Here is a 21,317-nt window from a genome sequence, read left to right on the forward strand (position 1 = left end):
GTGAGCCTGGGTTATGTTCTAGTTCCTAAATTGGGTGGTGGGTCAATCATTTACACACACATACATGTATATTTTGAAATGTCAATTATTATATAATTAAATAAATGTAAACAGTGAATGGGAATAAGTAGATAGAATGAATATGCTGAAAAGTAATGAAATAAAATAATACTACAACAAAAACAAAGTTTTTTATGCTATAAAGTTGGTAAAGATGAAAAAAACTGTGTTGTGATGATGGTAGGGGAAAAAACTCTTACATTACTGGTAAGAGAAGAACTGATTTTTTTTTTTTTAAGATTTTTATTTATTTTTATTCATTATAGAAAGGGGGGAGAGAGAGAGAGAGAGAGAGAGAGAGAGAGAGAAGAGGGGGAGGAGCAGAAAGCATCAACTCCCATATGTGCCTTGACCAGGCAACCTCAGTGTTTCCAGGTTGACGCTTTATCCACTGCGCCACCACAGGTCAGGCAAGAACTGATTTTTAAAAAAGCTTTTGGAAAGCAATTTGGAAATACATATGAGCCTGTCTGGTCTTCTCCGCTCCCTGTCTGGTCTGCGCTGCTCCCTGTCTGGCCTCCTCCTCTCCCTGTCTGGCCTCCTCCTATCCCTGTCTGGTCTTCTCCGCTCCCTGTCTGGCCTCCTCCTCTCCCTGTCTGGCCTCCTCCTCTCCCTGTCTGGCCTCCTCCGCTCCCTGTCTGGCCTCCTCCTCTCCCTGTCTGGTCTTCTCTGCTCCCTGTCTGGCCTCCTCCTCTCCCTGTCTGGTCTTCTCTGCTCCCTGTCTGGCCTCCTGCTCTCCCTCTCTTGTCTTCTCTGCTCCTCTGTGACCTGTCTCCCAGTTCTCTCCATAGCTCAGAGGCACCACACTGCCTCCAGGCTCACCGGTCAGCTCCTGCCACAGGGCCTTGGCACACCTTCATTGTGCAGAACAGGACAGCAGAGCTCACATCATAAAAGGGCCTTCATGCTTTGTCAAATACTTGAAGTTCAGCCTGACCTGTGGTGGCACAGTGGATAAAGCGTCGACCTGGAAATGCTGAGGTCGCCGGTTCAAAATTCTGGGCTTGCCTGGTCAAGGCACATATGGGAGTTGATGCTTCCTGCTCCTCCCCCTTTCTCTCTCTCTGTCTCTCTCTCCTCTCTCTCTTTCTCTGTCTCTCTCTCTCCTCTCTAAAAATGAATAAATAAAATAAAAAATACTAAATATATATATATATATATATATTTGAAGTTCATTCCATAAATTTCCTAAATGGATTGGAATACTGGCCTTACACAAATTTTTTAATCTCTTCCAGCCTCAGTGTTGTCATCTGTGAAACTGGAATAAAAACACACACCTCACAGGACTCTTGGAAGGACTGAGTGAACCTCACTGAGCAAAGACTCTGACACAGCATGAGCGAGGAATTTCACCCACCATTATCGTTATTCCGATTAGCAGCCCCTCGTTTTGCAACTGAAGTTTTCAATAAAGCATTACATTCCCAGCAAAAAGAGAGAGAAAGAGAGAGAGAGAAGCCTAAAAATGATCTCTCATCTAGCAATTCTATTTCTGGGAATTTATTCCAGGGACGTAATGACTGCTGTGCTGAAAGGGGTATGAAAACAGAGGCTCATCTCCTAACCACTACACTGCACCAGAAACTATTACAAAATAATACTGAATACTGAATGTAAACTCTAACTGAAAAAAAAGTTTTAGCCTAACCAGGCGGTGGTGCAGTGGATAGAGCATCGGACTGGGACAAGGAGGACCCAAGTTCAAAACCCTGGGGTCGCCAGCTTGAGCATGGGCTCATTGGGTTTCGGCAAGGCTCATCAGCTTGAGCCCAAGGTCGCTGGCTCGAGCAAGGGGTCACTATCTCTGCTGGCGCCCCATAATGAGAAAGCAGTCAATGAACAACTAAAGTGCCGCAATGAAGAACTAATGCTTCTCATCTCTGTCCCTATCTGTTGTTCCTCTCTCTCTCTCTCTCTCTGTCCCTGTCACAAAACAACAACAAAACAAAAAAGAAAAACTAAGGTCCCGCAATGAAGATTTGATGCTTCTCATCTCTCTCCCTTCCTGTCTGTCTGTCCCTATCTGTCCTTCTCTCTGTCTCTTTCTATCTCTGCCACACACACACACAAAAAAATTTTTAAGAGGCTCATCTTAGCAATCTCATAATAGCCAAAAGTTAGAAACAATGTATATGTTTAACAGGGGATTAGCTAAATTGATTCCATCAGTGGAATTTATGTAGTGATTCATCTATTATATTCATTTATTGAGGGTCCACGTGTGCCAAATACTACGTTGATTGTAGGAGACACAGCTTTATACACAACACAAAGCCCTGCCTGACTGGAGCATTACTGGGGAAGGCCAGAAATAAGGAATATAAAGAAAATATAGGGCATGTTGCCTGACCTGCGGTGGCGCAGTGGGTAAAACATCGACCTAGAACACTGAGGTCGCCAGTTCGAAACCCCGGGCTCGCCTGGTCAAGGCACATTTAGGGGTTGATGCTTTCTGCTCCTCCCCTTCTCTCTCTCTCTCTCTGTCTCTCTCTGTCCCCTCTCTCTAAAAATGAATAAAATCTAAAAAAAAAATAATTATATAAAAAATATATAGGGCATGTTAGGGAGTGGCAGCTGCTCTGGAGAAAACAGAAAATGGGACCAGAAATGGGATGACATTTTAACAAAAAACCTGAAGGGGACTAGAAAATAAGACAGGCATCCTGGGGAGGAGATTTCCAAGCAGAGAATAGCCAGTGCCAAGGCCCTGCGGCAGCAGGTGGCCTGCAGGGCTGAGGAATAACAAGAAGGCTGGTGTGGCTGGAGAGGAGAAGCACATCGTATACAGGGCCTGTAGGCCATCAGAGGGAGTTGGTTTCTACTCTGGGGCCAAATCTGTCTTCTTTTCAGTAGGTTTACCCTGGTTGAACACTAGACAATAAGCGGGCAGAGTAGAAATAAAGAAAACAGCTAGGAGGCTTTTGCGATCTTCAGGTGAGAGGAGATGGCGCTGTGGAAAAGGGTGGGTGGCAGTGGAGGTGTGAGAAGTGGTCAAGGCCGGCCCTGGCTGGTTGGCTCAGCGGTAGAGCGTTGGCCTGGCGTGCGGGGGACCCAGGTTCGATTCCCGCCCAGGGCACATAGGAGAAGCGCCCATTTGCTTCTCCACCCCTCCCCCCACTCCTTCCTCTCTGTCTCTCTCTTCCCCTCCCGCAGCCAAGGCTCCATTGGGGCGCTGGGGATGGCTCCTTGGTCTCTGCCCCAGGCACTAGAGTGGCTCTGGTCTCGGCACAGCGACGCCCCGCAGGGGCAGAACGTCGCCCCCTGGTGGGCATGCCGGGTGGATCCCGGTCGGGTGCATGCGGGAGTCTGTCTGACTGTAACTCTTCCTGTTTCCAGCTTCAGAAAAAAAAAAAAAGAAGTGGTCAAGGCCATGGTCGGCTGGCTCAGTGGATAGAGTGTCAGTCTGGCATGCAGACATCCTGGGACCATCTACTTCTCTCTCTCTCTTCCCTTCCCCCTTCTCTCTCTCTTCCCTTTCCCCTTCTCTCTCTCTTCCCTTCTCGCAATCAGTGTCTTGATTGGTTCGAACATCGGCCCAAGATGGGGCTTGCCGGTGGATCCCGGTTGGGGCACATGCGGGAGTCTGTCTCACTATCTCCCCTCCTCTCATTTAAAAAAAAAATTAAAAAGAGAAGAGTTGTTGGGGTTTCTTTTTCTGTTTTTTAAGATAGGAGAAGTAACAGCATGTGTGAAGATTGATAGGAATGATTCAGTAAAGGGAAATAATGGATGACGAGAAAGAGGGAAGGCTTGCTGACCTACATAAGCAGATGAGCAGGGAAGGTCTTTTTGTGTGACAGAGACAGAGAGACAGAGAGAAGGACAGATAGGAACAGAAAGACAGATGAGAGGCATCAAGTCTTACTTAGTTGTTCACTGATTGATTTCCCATACCTGCCTTGACCGTGGGGCTTACAGCAAACCGAGTGACTCCTTGCTCAAGCTAGCGACCTTCGGCTCAAGCTGGTGAGTTTTGCTCAAACCAGATGAGCCCGCGCTCAAGCCTGCGACCTTGGGGTCTCGAACCTGGGTCCATTGCATCCCAGTCCGACACTCTAGCCACTGCGCCACCGCCTGGTCAGGCAAGAAGGGAAGGAAGGTCTGAAGCAGGTGGTCCAAGTGAAAGGGTCAACCTGAGAGATTAGCCAGAGCAGCTCATCCGTTCCCCATTCAAATGATGTCATACATGACCATTTAATGACCATTTAGTGGTTTCCTGTTAAGTTTTTTTGAAAACAGGTCATAAAACAGTAACAAGCACAACACTTATTAAGCACTATGCTTAATTTAATGCTTTAAGTACTATGCATATTGCAAAGCACTTTAAGCATTATCTTCCTCAATACTCCCACCAATCTGTAAAAGACAAGAACTAAATTATTCCCATTTCCCAGATGCAAAACGGAGGCAAAGAGAGGTATCTTGCTTCAGATAATGCAGCTGGAATGGTAGCTAGGATTCGACCACAGGCAGACTCTGCTGGCCGTGTCCCCCAGGCTAACGCTGTTCCATGGAAACAGAAAGCGATCCACACAGCACAGCGTTTTAGAATTTCCAGTAGGCACATTTACACTTGATCTTAGCCAAAAGGCCAAAAAGCGATTCAATAGGCATATTTTAAAAAGTTAAAAGACATGGGGAAAGTTAATTTTAGTAATACATTTTATCTAGATGATATCTAAAACATTAACATTTCAACAGGTAATCAGTATAAAATAGTAATATATATATTAATATATATAATATATATATTTTTAATGGGGTGGCATTGATAAATCAGGGTACATATGTTCAGAGTAAACATCTCTAGATTATTTTTTTTTATATTTTTTATTTTTTTCATTTTTCTGAAGCTGGAAACAGGGAGAGACAGTCAGACAGACTCCCGCATGCGCCCGACCGGGATCCACCCAGCACGCCCACCAGGGGCGACGCTCTGCCCACCAGGGGGCGATGCTCTGCCCATCCTGGGCGTCGCCATGTTGCGACCAGAGCCACTCTAGCGCCTGGGGCAGAGGCCACAGAGCCATCCCCAGCGCCCGGGCCATCTTTGCTCCAATGGAGCCTTGGCTGCGGGAGGGGAAGAGAGAGACAGAGAGGAAAGCGCGGCGGAGGGGTGGAGAAGCAAATGGGCGCTTCTCCTGTGTGCCCTGGCCGGGAATCGAACCCGGGTCCTCCGCACGCTAGGCCGACGCTCTACCGCTGAGCCAACCGGCCAGGGCATCTCTAGGTTATTTTGACATTTGATTATGCTGCATTCCCATCACCCAAAGTCCAATTGTCTTCCATCACCTTCTAACTGGTTTTCTTTGTGCCCCTCCCCTCCCCCAACCCCCTCCCTCTCCTCCCCCCAACCTTGTAACCCCAACACTCTTGTCTATGTCTCTGAGTCTCATTTTTATGTCCCACTTATATATGGAATCATATAGTTCTTAGTTTTTTCTGATTTACTTATTTTGCTCAGTATAATGTTATCAAGGTCCATCCATGTTGAATGATCCAATGTCATCATTTCTTATGGCTGAGTAGTATTCCATAGCATATATAAATATGTACTAAAGCTTTTTTTGTTTGTTTGTTTGTTTTGTTTTTACAGAGAGAGGGATAGACCGGGACAGACAGACAGGAACGCAGAGATGAGAAGCATCAATCATTAGTTTTTCGTTGAGGGTTGCAACACCTTAGTGTTCATTGATTGCTTTCTCATATGTGCCTTGGCCACGGGCCTTCAGCAGACCGAGTAACCCCTTGCTCGAGCCAGCAACCTTGGGTTCAAGCTGGTGAGCTTTTGTTCAAACCAGATTAGCCCACGCTCAAGCTGGCAATCTCGGGGTCTTGAACCTGGGTCTTCCGCATCCCAGTCCAACGCTCTATCCACTGCGCCACCGCCTGGTCAGGCCCAAAGCTTTTTAATCCACTCATTCACTGACGGACACTTGGGCTGTTTCTAGATCTTCACTATTGTGAACAATGTTGCCATAAACATGGGGGTGCATTTCTTCTTTTGGAACAGTGCTATGGTGTTCTTGGGGTATATTCCTAAAAGTGGTATAGCTGGGTCAAAAGGCAGTTCGATTTTTAATTTTTTGAGGAATCTCCATACTGTTTTCCACAGTGGCATAGTAAGATATTTTACATTCCTTTTTTGTGCAGCAGGTCCTCACGTAAGGTTATCTTGCTCAATGTCATTTTATTATAATGTCGATAAGGGAAAAAAATTAGTTCCCGGCTAAGCCCGCTGTCTGCGTGGAGCTGGCTCCTTCTCCCCAGGTCTGCGTGGCGTTTCCCCGGGTCTCCGGTTTCCTCCCACGTCCCAAAGGGTCACACTCGGTGAGCTGGCGTGTCTGTGCTGTCCCAGTCCGAGTGAGTGTGGGGTGGGCGTGCGAGGCCCTGCGATGGGAGGGGGCGCCTGTCCAGGGTGGGGACCTGCACTGAGCCCTGAGCTGCCGGGATAAACCCCAGCCACCTCTGACCCAGGACTAGAATGAGTGGGTTGGAAAATCATTATCTTACTTGTTTTTATTCATCTTTTTAAAATCTATGTACAGCTCAGGTCTATTTCCATGATTAATATGAGAAGTGTTTTGAGTCTTTATTTAGAAGTTTATTGTTTCTGTGACCAGAAATATGCCATAGGAACTAAACTCTTGTGAAATATGCCATAGGAACTTAACTTTTGTTTCTGTGAATCCATTATCCTAGGGTAAAACTGGTTTCCTTATATAGCGTTTCACTTAAAGTCCCAGTTTCCAAGAACCTGTCAGAGACGCTCTGTGAGGACTTCCTGTACTAACTCTTCCCAATCTGGCAAGGATCTCACCCTTCACGGGCTCGCTTCCCATCAGGGATACTCGATCTCTATTTAGATTTCATAAAACTTATTAAGAAAGTAGATTCCACACACCCAAGCTGTTCCAAATACAGGTACTAGTCTTTCAGTAATAGAACTGAGTATCTTGAAACGAATTAAAATTTTAAAAAAATTACAAGTTCATGTCCTCAGCTGCACTAGCACATTTCAGGGGCTCAGAAGCCACACGTGGCTGGTGGCGGCCATATCTGAACAGCGTGACTCCAGCTTCCTAACTGCTGTGCTCTGCTGCCTCTCTTTACCAAATTCTAGCAACCTTTTCCACTGAATATCTTCACTGTCTACTATTTTTTCCTTCTCAATTCAACCAACTTTTACCACTATTAAATTTTTAATTTTTTTTTACCACTTGTAAGACCATGTTAATTATACTTCCACTAAAAATCTAATCAGAACAGCCAACATTTTTTTTTGAATACTTACTATGCACCAGCAACTGTCCTAAGCAATGTACATGTGTTAACTCACTTCACTGTCAAATTAGTAATTAAGTGGACTCTGTTAATATACCCATTTTAATGATGAAGAAACTGAGGCAGGAGGAGATTAAATAATTTTCCCAAGGTCATAGTAACTGAGTGCAAGAGCTGGGAATGAAAGCGAGCCTATCCAGTTTTATCCAGACCCCATACTCGGCACCCCTGTTCTGTTTCTCTCTCACAAATATAACCATGAAAATGATAGTTTCGGTGATAGGATTATAGGTGATTTTTACTATCGTCTTTTTATTTATCTATATTTTCCCTTTTTTTTATCCTGCAAATGAAAGCTCAGGGGTCCTGAATGCTTTCTAGATCTACCCACTTCCCCGTGGAGTTCAAACCGAGAGTAATGTGTTAGAACAAATACAGGAGGAACTCTAAAAGTCTAGAGGCTATGATCACGCAGTGAGGTGGCGTGCCACAGTCTCAGGACTTTCCCCACCCAGGACGGGCTGATCCCCAGGGACGTCCGGACTCTGAAAGGCAGTCACTCTCCTCCCAAAGCTGTTCTTTCTGCATCGTGGCTAGTAGCTCCATCTTTTCCCAGCTCGCTCTCCCACTCTAAGAACCTGACAAAAACCCTCAGCTCGCCCCTCTATCGCCCTACGCTTTCAGTTGCTGAATCCTCCGGCCTCTACCTTCAGCATGTTTTTCATATCTACGCCTTTCCACTTCCCCAGCTGCCACCATCCCTTTGTCAGCAGTCGCTTTGTTCACCTTCTCCTTGACCTCAGCAACACCCTCTGAAGCGGTCGCCTTGGCCGCATCTCTCTGCCTCGGCCACGTTTACTTCGAGCTCGTGCTAATCCACTCTGGGCGGCCGCTGTCGCTGCCGGAAACCCCTCAGGATTTTCCACTTAGTTCCCGACTTTCTGACTTTGGTTGGCAGTGTACCCCACAACCACCCCCATTTCAGCCACCTGGTCTTCTTGTAAGTCTCAGGGGCTTTATGTTTTTTACCTGTGGACCCTTCCTCGGGCTCCTCCCTCTAGCCAGAAAGCACCCTTCCTCCATCTCTGCCCACTGGAATTCCACTGATGATTCCAGGTCGAGTCCCAATGTTTAAATGAGTTCCCTTCTTTTCCTAGCAACCTCTATCTTGCCACTCCTGCATTGTTGACCACAGGTTAACCTTATCTCCTCATGGGTATGTCATTATTTGTATATTTACCTTTCCTGCCTACCAGTATTTCTTATGCACCTGTGACATGTCAAGGCTTCACATGTGTTATCTAATTTAATTTAATCCTCACAACAGTCTTGTGAGATAGGTATTACCTTCCCCACTTTACAGATCAGGAATCTGAGGCTGTCAGAAGTTAATTAACTTGCTCGAAGTGGCATCCTTACTAAGCGGGAGAGTCATCGCTCATTCAACCAATTTTATTCCAGTCCGCGTCTGCCGGATTCCTCAGCCCCATGAGCTTCCGTGTGGACTGGGAAGTCCCTTTGGGGGCAATTAGCTCTGGAGCCTCAGGACCAGGCAGATCTGTTAAAGGCGGTTTTCTGCTTCCCTCTCGTTTGATTTGGATTCATTGTGCTATAGGAAATGGTCGGTCCTTTGGCTCAGTCAGAACTTTGCCTGGGCTAGCGCAGGGCTAAAGAAGTGATTCCTGAAGACAAACTCCGTACAGGGTGTTTAGTTCCACCGGGGACCCTGATGATTGGAAAACTGGAAAAGGAATGCCAAGCTCCAGCTCCGGGTTAGCAATCTAGAACTCCCCCGTTTTCAGTAAAAAAACATTTAAGCCACACACTGAACCTCTCTGTCCCCTGAGGAGACGCAGAGGGATGCCTCAGCTTCCCGGATCAAGGCTGGAGCAGCAAGCACTGTATCGTTAGTCAGTCCTGGCCTGATAAGGGCTCCAGCCTTCGACGCCCAGTGTAGTCTCACGAGAAATTGAGAAGTCGACAGATAGAGAAGGGCTAGTCTACCCTGAATTGGTTTTACACCCTTTAGGGTTGGAAGCCCGGAAACTTGTTGGGTCAGTTTCATATTGCCAACCAAAGAATATTATCGTAATGGGTTTGTTCTCTTCCTTATTGTTTTGGAGTTGAGGGTGTTCAGCCGCCACTGTTTGCTCAGGGACAGTGCAAACAGGACTCGCTGACTCCCGTGACTGATGGGCGTGAGTCCTGAGCCACCTTCCCTCTGGCCTGGGGTGTGGAGCTAATAGGAAAGCAGCTGACTGAGCAAGGGGGCCAGGAAACCCTATTTGTGCTTTATTTTGTATTTTCCTTTCCATTCTCAAAGCGACCCTTTTTGAGGTGGGTGTTATTGAAATACCCATTCTACAGATCCAAAAACTGGGTGGTAAGTTACAGGCGGGGGCTGAAATGCTGATATGAGTTCTTCAGCTTTCCACCGCCCTGAGCTCACTCTCTGTGGTATCTGTTGCTTGCACAAATGTCAGTCCTTTAAAAAGGACTAAAGGCAAAATTTGTAACCAAGTTAGAGTTCTCAAGTATCAAAATTCTTTCCTTCCCTCCCAACCAAGATGAGACAAAGTGTTAAATTTGTTAAATGTCTCACATTTTACACTGCTGACAGAGATCTCAACAAGAAGTGGCAGATGAACAGTGAGATTCTAACCTTCCACTCAGGAGACTCCCATGTTGGATTCTTGGGCAAGTGCGCTTGTTGGAACTGTTTATCTCAGTTGGTTAGAGACCATAAGCCACCAAGGCCAGCAAGCCACAGTCACTGACAAAATCATCTTGTTCCCAGACATCTTTTAAAAGGTCAGAAAGTGGCTGGTGAAAATGCTCACAGCCCAGGGCAGGTAGTCATAAGGATTGATAACAGTTTTCAAAAGTTCCACTGACTGGGGTCACTTAGTTGTGTCGTATTCATGGATGAGGTCAAACATCCATACCCACACAAAAAATTCTCTCCTCTTCCCCTTCCCACTTCTTCATGATCTGTTATGCTATAGACAGTCTACAGTTAGAACACTATAATAATATATTTCCATATGGGGTGGGGTTGTGGTTGCTAACCAGTTAACACTGATAACTTAGAAAAAAAATATTTCAACTTCTCAAAACCTTAGCCAAGTAGGACATTCGGGATTACTTTTACAGGGCTAGACCCTTAATGTATCATGAAGTCTTTCACAGTTCTCAGAAATAACAGCAACTTGTGTTTTGCCTTCCCCAATGAAGTCCTTGTAAACATTTGTTGCTGCCTCTGCCATATGGTTAAAGAACGTTACTCAACCACAACCAAACATTATTTCAATACTGTAGAAACGGCTATTTTGTTACTCCTTAATACCTTTTTGTATCTCTCCAAAAAGAATGGTCAGAGGCACTTATGGCTGGAAGGCATTCACTACCTATCGTCTGAATTATGTATGTTAGCAACATTTTAGAAACACCTTGAAAAAGACTTAAGACCTGTCAGCAGAGGTCAGAGAATGAAAGTAGAGATGGGTGGAAAGGGATATTACAGAGCTCACAGTGTGGGCCAAGGTGGGCCACGTGCTGTCAGGTACACTGAGCAAAGTGTGGGGTAACGCTATAAAGAGGCTGTACATTAGCAGCCAGCAAGGTAACTGGACGCTTGGTAGGGCGAGGAGAGAGCAGGGATGGGACCCTGCGCCCCTCGCACATCGCCCAGCGTCCCCACTCCTTCTGAAGCCATGATAAAAACACAAGGATTCCCATCCACTCCACTCCTCTCCTCCAGCCCTCCGAACTCCTTTCTTACCCACGCCTCCCCTTCCCCTTCCCCTTCCCCTTTCCCACTTTCCATTCTGCCCCTCTGGACATACATAATCTTACGTTCTCAACCACTTTTAAGGTAATTTCATCCCAGCTGGAAAGCAACCCCTGTCTTCTTCCTTTACTCTGGAGTCCAGGAACCAGGTCTCAGAAAGGTGGGACCGTTCTCCCTGAGCTGTGAGCCCACACTGAGTCCTCCCGTGGGCCGGACTCTCCATGACGCCAGTCTGCTCTTCTCCTCCCCCCACTCCCAAAGAAACTGAACTCCGTGGCCTCTGAAACTGTCTCTGCCTAGGTCCCCAAGGTCTCCGCCGGATCCAAGATTTTTCTGACTCAAGTGGGATCGGGTCGGGGAGGACAGTACCTCTTTGCAGGCGTGAAGCTCCGGTCCCGCTCCCTGGGTCACCTGGAAGGCGGTCCCAGCCCAGAGCAGCAGTCGCAGAAGCCGGAGTGTGCGCCGCTCGGTTCTGCCCCAGCCTCTGGCAGAGGCTGGCAGGCTGCGCCCCGGCTCAGCCATAGCGTCGTCCTGAGCGAGCGGCAGCAGCGGCTCAGGTGCTGCGGCTGCTGCTGCCGCCGGCAGAAGGCGGAAAAGAGGGGGAGGGAGGCTCGCAAGGGGAGGATGCAAGGGGCTGGGCTCGTGCCAGTCACCTCCGGGCGGCTACGCCAAAGCCGCCCATCCTTCCTTCTCCCTCCTTCCTCTTCTCCTCCAACCCACGTCGCCTTGGCAACCGCCTCCTCCTTCCCTCCGCGCGGGTGGGGCAGGGACCACGCGATGCTCTGCCGCTCACCTGCTGGTCGCCATGGCAGCTGCCGCCGCTGGCGCGCGCCGAGTGCAAGGGCGCGCGCGGGGAGTCTGCAACCGGCCCAACAGGCGGGCACAGGCTCGTGTAAAGAACGCGGTGGAAGCATCCTCCAAGCCACTGTCACCACAGTCATGTTTTCCACTGCCCTTTCGGGCCATGGACCACTTATGAGCATCTTTAATTCTGCAGATGTGGCGTTCGACAAATACTAAGCACGTCCTGTGTGTAAAGCACTAGGAAGATGGAGACGTCGTCGCTCTTCTAGAAGTTATAGCCTAGAGGAGTGGCCTAGAAGGTGTACCTACTGCAAAGGCAGCCGCTTCTGGAGATCTACTTCATCCTTCCACATCCACCGTGCCTTTACAACCAGCTTGATGCGAAGCCTTCAGACTCGTATAGTTAAACTGGTTTTAAGCAAGGAGAATTTGCTCAGTCGGCAATTTTCCGAGCACGACACATGGGCTCTACCGTCTCTGGACATCCTCATTCTCTTATTGCTTTGAAAAAATCCTTTCGTTAGATGCGGGGGAGAAGGGACTTTCTGGGTCATCTTATAGGACTCGCCAACTGAAGGTTTTGCGTTAGTCCTGCGCGGCGGCAGGCCTCTGTTTTTTTACCTAAGACTTGCGAGTGCAAAGCCAGGACTCCTGGGTACGCTCAGCGGCGCTGTCCCTGCGTTCCATGGCTTCCTCCCGATAGGCCTCCCTCATTAGGCCGCCAGGCGGCGCTCTTCTTGAGGGGACTTTCAGTCATAGATGGTGGGGCAGTTGCCTAGCAACCGAAAGTGGGCGTTCCAAACAATTGGGACCAGGCATCCTACGCGTGCAAGGTTGTGTGCGGCTGCGCGGCCCTCCCATCCCTCATAAGAGCCTCTCTCGCTGGACATTTCACCATGCCTCCCACCCGAGACCCTTTCCAGCAGTCTATGTTAGATAACGACGATTCCTACTTGGGAAAACTGCGGGCTTCCAAGGTACTGTGATTTCTTGCGCAGTCCTAGAAGAGTGGACAGCACTCTTCTATCTGTCCGCGTAACTTAAAGAACTCTGGAGAGGACACTGAGTCAGGTACCGGAGAGATCTGTTTTCCACCTGCCTCTATGTCCCCATATCCAGGTCTGCTAACCTTTCAGAGGTGCTTTAGAGCAAAGGGAAGTAGGGCTCTAGAACAAAGGAAGTAGGGGCTCTTGCCACCCAAACCAGTGACTGATGTACGTAATTCAGCTTAAATAGGCCCAGGTTCCACGAAGCTACCCTTGGCTCTATTTGGAGACTGCCATCTAAATAGGTATGCGATATGCCCTGGCTGGGTAGCTCAGTTGGTTAGAGCATCATCCTGGAACACAGAGGTTGCTGGTTTAATCCCTGGTCAGGGCACATACAGGAGCAGATCGATGTTCCTATCTCTATCTCATTCTCTCCCTTCCCCTCTCTAAAAAGTGAATAAAAATAAAAAATAAAAATAAAAACGTGCCTGAGCAGGCGGTGGCGCAGTGGATAGAGCGTCAGACTGGGATGCGGAGGACACAGGTTCGAGACCCTGAGGTCGCCAGCTTGAGTGCGAGCTCATCTGGCTTGAGCAAAAAGCCCACCAGCTTGAACCCAAGGTCGCTGGCTCTAGCGAGGGGTTACTCAGTCTGCTGAAGGCCCGAGGTCAAGGCACATATGAGAAAGCAATCAATGAACAGCTAAGGTGTCGCAATGTGCAACAAAAAACTAATAATTGATGCTTCTCATCTCTCTCTGTTCCTGTCTGTCCCTGTCTATCCCTCTCTCTGACTCACTCTGTCTCTGTAAAAAATAAATAAATAAATAAAATTTAAAAAACGTATAAGATATGGAGTGGGAGAAAATCCACTGAAAGTCATGCTTTATACATCTGTCTTCACATGATCTGTTTTTTGGTTAATGCTGGAATGTGTTTGTGTATGTACGTGTATCAGTGATTTGGGAAATTAGATGATCCTTTTTCTAATAGAAGTGGTTGGGATGTTTGAAGTGGTGCAAAATAAGAATTAAATAGTCATTGTGGCTTAATAAAATCAAAGAGCTTCTTTTGTTTATTCAGCATGTATTATTTACTGTATGCCAGTTACTGCTGAACCCTGAGGATGTCTAGATAAATTAGGTATAGTGCCTGTTCTATAGGAACTCTGGTAGAAAAGTGAAACTGCAACAGCAGAAATGTTTGCACAATAGCACATGTGTTATGACAGTTATATGTAATGTGTCAGGAGAACTGGGAACTAAAAGGAAAGCTTTCCAGAGCAGGTGAGTTTTGATACTGAAATGTGAGTGAGCTGGCCCTGGCTGGGTAGCTTGGTTAGTTAGAGCATCGTCCCGAAACGCAGAGGTTGCTGGTATGATCACTGGTCAGGTGGTCAGGGCACATACAATGACAGATTGATGTCTCTGTCTCTTTCTCTCTCCCACTTCTTCTCTCTAAAATCAATAAAATAAACATTTTAAAATAATAAAAAAAAATAGTTAATGAGCTGGGCCAGTTGAGGGAGGATGTGAAATATGAGTTAGGAAGAAGGAAACAAGAACTGGACACTGATCACCAGCAAGACAAAGGGAGCCCCAGGTGCACCTGGAAAGGAGAGAAAGGGCGACCTGTTTGGGGCCCGGTGAGTCCAGAATGGCTGGAGTGTCAGTGTGAGGTGGAGGAGTGGAGAGAGCAGGAGCTGGGAAGTGACCTTACTGGGCTGGGTGTGCTGTGTACACTGTGCTAGGGAACTAGAATTTCATCCTGGGGGTGCTGGGAATCACACCGGGATTTTAAATACTAGAGCGACACAATAGATGGAGGTTTTAGAAACCACAAGTGGCTCTGGTCGGATGGCTCAGTTAGAGCATCATCCCCAAAGCTCAGAGGCTGCTGGTTCGATCCTGGTGAGGGCACAGACAGGAACAGATCGATGTTCCCGTCCCTCTCTCTCTCAAATCAATGAAATAAACATTGAAAAAAGGAAGAAAGCACCGTGGCAGCAGGTTGGATAGGAGGGAGTGAGACGAGAGTGGTCAGATCGGAGGCAGAAGAACAATGGACCTAAAGCAGTGTGGCGGGGGTGACGATAAGGTGTAGATCCGAGACAGAGCAAAGGGAAGGACTGATGGGATTTTGTGTCTGACTGGATGTGAGCCCAAGAGAGCAGATGAGTCTAGGGTAACTCCTAGGTTTCTGAGGGCTTCATTGATACCATCTCCTGAATGAGGCACAAGGGGAAGCAGGTGAGGGAGGAAGATGTTCAGATCAATTATGTAGATGTTGTTTTTTGTTGCCTGTGGGGTATATACGTGGGACTGAATAGCAGGCAGCATGGTTGAAAGTTCTGGGTTGAAGATGTACACCTGGAAGCCACAGTGTCCAGATGGTGGTTGAAATCATGGGAGGGAATGAGCTCATCCAGCAAATGGGAGAGTAAGGCAAGCAGAAACTAAACCCCTGGGAATGCCACTGTCTGAGGGACAGAGGGGGTAGGAGAGCTGAGAAGTAACAATTAAAAGCAGGAAGAAAGCCGGAGGAGCTAGACCCACCGAAGATGGAGAGATCATTTGAGAGAATCAGAATCATGGTGGTAGAAACTGCAGAGGTCAGATAGGTCAAGTCTGGAGAGGATCCACCTGACCTAGCCATAGTGATCACTGGTCTCCAGCAAGAGTGGTTTCAGTGGGTGCTTGGGGCAGAGGCCGGACTGCAGGCGGGATGGGAAGGGGGAGGAAATGAAGATAGTAAATGATGATTTGTGTGTGTGTGTGTGTGTGTGTGTGTGTGTGTGTGTGAGAGAGAGAGAGAGAGAGAGACAGAGAAAGGGACAGACAGACAGGAAGGGAAAGAAACAGGAAGGGAGAGAGATGAGAAGCATCAATTCTTCATTGTGGCACCTTAGTTGTTCATTGATTACTTTCTCATTTGTGCCTTGACCATGGGGCTACAGCAGACCGAGTGACCCCTTGCTTGAGCCAGTGACCTTGAGCTCAAGCTGGTGAGCCTTGTTCAAACCAGGTGAGCCCGCGCTCAAGCTGGAGAGCTAGAGGAGACCTCAGGGTCTTGAACCTGGGTCCTTCCGCATCCTAGTCTGACGCTCTATCCACTGCGCCACCACCTGGTCAGGCGTAAATGATGATTCTTGAAGAAGAGTCTGGTTCTGTAGGAAAGGGGTAGTTAAGTAGTTAGACAGTTATAGAGGAATGAGAAGCTGGGTACGGAGAGGCCAGAATGGCATAGGTCTCCAAGGCACAGAGTGGAGCTGGGTTCAGGGACGACGGGTTATTCTTGAGTAAAAGGGACTCTTCTTTCTCTGAGATGGAAGACAAGTGGGTGTGAAGATGGCACTTATGCTTGACTTTCTCATTGAAAGACAATCTCATCCCTCTGATAGAGATGATGAGGCTTATGAAGCCTTTAAGGAACAGAGGAGAGTTGCCTGTGCTTACAATATATATGTATATTTGTAGTTTGCTTGTTCCATTTTTCATGTCTTGGTGATAGCATGGTGCCTGGTACATACTGTTCGATTACTGCCTAGTTGAGCTGAGTGACACAGCACTTTGCCACGTATAGGGGAAAAGGTTCCCATATCACATAGGTTGAATGAGATTTCTACTAGGCCGTAGTTGTACTCACTGGAGTTCAGTCATTGATTCAACCAATATTTCACTTTTGAACACCATGTGTTAAGTGGCTGTGCTGGGTAAGGGGACACAGTGATGAACAATATGGCACTTTACATGTAATGGAGAAATCAGTTATATGCATTTCAGGCATGCTTGTGGGGGTTTATTGAGAGGACTGAATGCCCAGTGGACCTTTTCTTTGACATTCCTTCAGTCACAATGGTCCTCCTCTGTTTACTGAAATCTATTTCTCACCTGCTTAGACACTGCCGTCTCCTGATTCTCCTGTATCTGATTGCCTCTTAAGTGCTCTTTCCTTCCCCATTATAATATTGTGCGCTCACAGACCACCTCTTCCCTTTTGGCCACATTCATTTGCAGGCTTCAACCATGATTTCATGTGGACAGCTCCCAGATCTCAATTACTTGTCCTGAGCTCTCCAACTAATTGCTCCCCCCCAATGTTCTCCCTGTTAGTTGTATTAGGATGTCTAATCTTTCCCTCAAATTCAGGATGTCTAAACCTGAACTCACCATCTTTCCTATTCGCTCCCCAGTCTTTGTCCCCCACCTGTCCCACTCCACCCCTTTCCAGATATTCCTGGCCCGTTTCTGTCAGTTCTAAGACTGAAGACATAGAAGGACAAAAAGCCTGGGGAGTCTTGTCCCATATTGTTCTTCTCTGTGCAGAGGTGGCTCTGAAACTCTGCTAAAATACGGTGGATTAAGGAGCGGATGCCACGGAAGCTACCACTTCAGCAAGGACCTGGTGTGGACTTTCTTTTGCAGAAACTGCCGTATAAGAACCCGACTCACCTTGCTCACCAACAGGAACCCTGGAATCGACTCAACTCCACTCCCACGCTCACCTCCATGAAGCGGAATGCTGATTTTTTTGAATCTGAGGTACCTAGTATTGAAATGCGATTTCTCTTTACATCCAGTTAGGACTCATTAATATCCTCTTTGAAAGGTAGTCTGTCTCTGACTGCTTTAGTATCCTTCCTTTTGTCCCCAATCCAGGATCCTACCTAATCTAAAGCCAAATACTGTACCAATTTACCTGGTCTCTGGGAAGTCAGGCCTGGGTTCTGCTCCAGTCATTTATCTGGAGCAGATCATTTTCTCACTAGCCTCCAGTCTTCAAAACAAAGGCTGACTATAACCCTGCATGAGGTAAGGCCCATTGAGCCCAGGTTGGGGACACTATAGTGATTCCCTTATCTACAGGACAGCTCACTACTCCTTAGACCTAACCATGAGAGGCAACTCCATATTGACAAGAGTTATCGTGTACAATTTAGTGGGTCCAGGCCTAAAAGGGGTTTGCTCTACTTTTGGTGAAGGTAGAACCCAACAGAACTTGACTAGAGCGGGGACAGAGGTGGCGAGTTAACCCTGGAGGGCTTGACTTCCTCTGTAGATTCCAAAGGATGATCTGGATTTCCGCTTGGCAGCCTTGTACAACCACCACACGGGGACATTCAAGAACAAAAGTGAGATCCTGCTACACCGGGAGACCACCCTGGACACCCACGGGTAAGTGGGGGAGGCAGAGCCTCCCACCGTAAGGACAACACCAATCATATAAGGGAAAGTGCCACCTGGGAAATAGCCATCAGTGGGTACGCATTTGTATCCAGATTTCTATGTTGCTTACATCTGTACCTGTAAATAACTCCTGTATTTTTTAAATCTAAAATGAACAGAGAACCTCCAAGAGTGTGTTTGTATCATATTAACAAAATCTTAGGTTAATTCTACATAGGGTAAAAAAGGGCCTTTGGCTACTTGATTTTTGAGGTTGCATGCAACTCTTTCCCTCACCTTCCTCCTGCTTGGTTTCATTCCCCTGTTCTTCCCCACACCATCATCTAGGATCCAGACCCAGTATCCTGGAGAAATTTTACCCCCACCCCCACCCCCTCCCATCACTTCCACAATTAACATCAGACACTGGATCAGCCCTACGAAGGACTCCATCCACAGCACCCAGGGGTCCATAGGTAAGTGTTAGGGAAGATGGGTGGTGCACATTTTTCCAAGTGGACCCAGAAATCAGGGAGTTGAGGTAATTGGCTATGAGGGAACATGGTGGGCGGGATGCCCTGGAATAAGTTGAACTTTTCAGTCTAACTCAGCCTTAGGTCTAGGGGACAAATTCCCAGCAAAGGCAGAAACTCGGGAGTGGAAGAGCTGTGGCTACCTCCTGTCCTCTGCCAGTTCCCCAGCTGTTACAAGAATCCTCTGTAGTCCCCATAAAAGTATGGGTGATTACAGGTTCCCAACGGAGACAAAGGATCTGAAACTCACAGCCCACTCCCTCTTTTCTCCAGTGTCCCCTCACCCTGCAGCCACCAATGGAGGCTACTCCCGAAAGAAAGATGGTGGCTTCTTCTCCACCTAATGTTGACAGACCCCTGGACTAATTAATCATAGTGAAACATCCTGCTGCCCGCCTCCATTAAATAGATTTGTGCAAGATGAATCCTTATGTGTCTGTTACCCATAGACTACAAGACTACTCTTAAAAGATGGGGAGTTTCCTACTTCTAGAAACTAGTCCTGTTGGGCATATTCACAAGGACTTAGGACAGAACAGCCCAGTTTGTAGCAGCAGGCACGTATTCGTATTTTGTAAACCAGTTTACTCCAACCACACAGATAACATTCGTTCAACATTTCTTGTAAACCTTTGTGTCAGAGCTAAGTGTTGTGGAAACAAGACTAGACATAGTCCACTGTTTGTTTTTAAGATTTTATTGATTTTAGAGAAAGGGTAGAGGGCAAGGCGTAGGAAGCATCAACTCCTAGTAGCTTCTTCTCATATGTGCTTTCACTGGGGCAGGCCTGGGGTTTTGAACCGGCAACCTCAGCATTCCAGGCTGACCCTCTAACCACTGCGCCACCACTGGTCAGGCCATAAACCATTGTCTTCATAAGCTTACAATCACTGTAATTTTAGTAGCTCACTAGTTAGCATTAATATTTATGCTGATGTCACAAGATTTCCAGCCTCCTGGACTCAGTCATCTGCTAGGCTCTACTTTTCCATTGGTGGAGGGGGGACTTCATCTCTCTGGTCCTGCCTCCTTGCCATTGTTTTAACTGCTGCCATCTTCTTGCTGGGAGTCAGTTCCTTTACTTTGTGCCAGTTTGTGCTGATTGCTGCAGTCTTATAAACAAGGCTTAATAATCTGGTACCTGGGTTTGAAACTACCTAAAAATGATGCATTACTATGGTTTCTAAAGTCACAGGAACCTGCTGTTAGACCGGGTAAGAAATGGCAGACCTAGACTGTCGTGAGGCAAATTCCCATCTCTAAGTTTGGACAGCAAACGCACTGTTGAGTAAGTCAGATAGGAAAAGGCTTCTTTTCTGGTACTCAGGTGCAGGGTCCTTAAACACCACCAATCACAGCCCCTCTCCCACTATTCAGATGATCTATCTGCTGACAAGTGGCAACAGAAAGTTTCAGTTCTCATTATTTAGATTTTCATTGATTTTTGGAGAGGGAAGGAAGAGAAAGATGGAGAGTGGGGGGGGGGGGGGCGGGAAGCACCTGTTCCTAATAGTTGCTTCCTGCATGTATGTGTCTTAGCCCCGCAAGCCCAAGGATTTGAACCAGCAACCTCGGCATTCCAGGTGGAGGCTTTATCCACTGCGCCACCACAGGTCAGGTCTTCAGTTCTCGTTATTTAGGATGGTTGAAAATGGCGGAGAGGTGTCTCTGATTAGTCACCTCGTGTAGGTTAATACCTAACGTCAAAAACTTAATTACTGTGATCCATACATAAAGACTTAAAAAATAGAGATTCTGCTGAAGTCGTTGGTTTAAGACCCTGGGCTTGCTGGGTCATGGCACATATTAGAAGCAACAACTATGAGTTGATGCTTCCTGCTCCTCCGCACCCCCCTTCTCTCTTTCCTCCATTTAAAATCAATAAATATTAAAAAACATAGATTCCTAGATGTTCCTGATAATTCTAATTCAGTAAATCTGGGACGGATCTCTACAATTTGTATTTATGAGTTCTCCAAGTTCTTCTGGAGAGCTATACCCATATGGGGACATGCACATAGACAATACACACGTGTTTCACTCAGCGGCCGGCGCTGTGCGGTGCCGTTAGAGCAGGCGCACCAGGTCGGTACCATTCAGTCATCAGGACAAGGCGGGCCTAAAGAAAAGGAGGAGGAAGCTAAGGAAGAACAAAGCCCGGTCCCTGCCAGCTCCCGGTCCCGCGCGCCTCGGGGCGGCAGTTCGGTCACCCTCCGCCCTCACCGCGCGCCGCGGAGCCGGGCTCAGATCAGAATCGCCTCGATAATCAGCGGCGCGGGACAAGCCTGGCCTCGTCTATCTGATCAATTCATCACTTCTGAGCGCCGGGCCCCGGAAGGGCGGCTCCGGGACCAAGGCGCTGCCGCCACCAACGGGCCTCGCTGCACAGCGCCCCGAGGAGGCTTCGCAGGAGGGGAGCTTTTCATCTCGGGTCCGCCCGGTGCGGCTGGGGTCACAACCCGATCAAATAAGATCAATGTGTAGACGGGGAAGGGGCGCAGGGGGGGCACGCACTCACCTTGCACTCCCCACGCACGATCACATTTACGCGTCCATTCACACACTCGGCCCACACACGCCATCCACGCGACGCCGGCACAGCACACATCACCCTCACCCCAGGCTGCTCTTCCCCGGTAAGGGACCGGAAGTCCTCACCCTCTTTTAAACCCTCCGTCCCGCCCTCTTCT

General features: G+C 47.7%; 2 protein-coding genes and 1 non-coding gene across 3 annotated transcripts in view; 1 reads left to right on the forward strand and 2 right to left on the reverse strand.

Moving 5' to 3' along the window:
• The window catches only part of ELAPOR1 (endosome-lysosome associated apoptosis and autophagy regulator 1), a 76,901-nt gene extending 65,065 nt beyond the window's left edge, over positions 1–11,836 (reverse strand). The window contains exon 1 of the mRNA XM_066246522.1: positions 11,507–11,836. Within this exon, the coding sequence (XP_066102619.1) occupies positions 11,507–11,659 (153 nt within the window). The 5' untranslated portion in view covers positions 11,660–11,836. The remainder of the gene's footprint in view (positions 1–11,506) is intronic.
• A 935-nt stretch (positions 11,837–12,771) lies between these two features.
• On the forward strand, positions 12,772–19,201 carry CFAP276 (cilia and flagella associated protein 276). The gene is made up of 5 exons (XM_066246531.1): positions 12,772–12,918; positions 17,354–17,470; positions 17,988–18,103; positions 18,443–18,570; positions 18,901–19,201. The coding sequence occupies exons 1-5, from the start codon at positions 12,838–12,840 to the stop codon at positions 18,969–18,971; spliced, it is 513 nt and encodes a 170-aa protein (XP_066102628.1). The 5' UTR covers positions 12,772–12,837; the 3' UTR covers positions 18,972–19,201.
• A 1,669-nt stretch (positions 19,202–20,870) lies between these two features.
• LOC136315840 (small Cajal body-specific RNA 2) lies at positions 20,871–21,270 on the reverse strand. Its single transcript, XR_010727619.1, has one exon. It is a non-coding gene; the product is annotated as a small Cajal body-specific RNA 2 (non-coding RNA).
• Between the last annotated feature and the right edge of the window lie 47 nt (positions 21,271–21,317).

Source organism: Saccopteryx bilineata, chromosome 11 (assembly GCF_036850765.1).
Source record: "Saccopteryx bilineata isolate mSacBil1 chromosome 11, mSacBil1_pri_phased_curated, whole genome shotgun sequence".
In the NCBI taxonomy this organism is placed as follows: Eukaryota; Metazoa; Chordata; class Mammalia; order Chiroptera; family Emballonuridae; genus Saccopteryx; species Saccopteryx bilineata.

What these genes read in the sequence shown, in the direction of transcription:
- CFAP276 (XM_066246531.1), top strand. Translation starts at nt 12,838, where the DNA reads ATGCCTCCCACCCGAGACCCTTTCCAGCAGTCTATGTTAGATAACGAC. An exon ending in CTGATTTTTTTGAATCTGAG is followed by an intron (nt 17,471 to 17,987) that starts GTACCTAGTATT and finishes CTTCCTCTGTAG; the next exon opens with ATTCCAAAGGATGATCTGGA. An exon ending in ACCACCCTGGACACCCACGG is followed by an intron (nt 18,104 to 18,442) that starts GTAAGTGGGGGA and finishes ACCATCATCTAG; the next exon opens with GATCCAGACCCAGTATCCTG.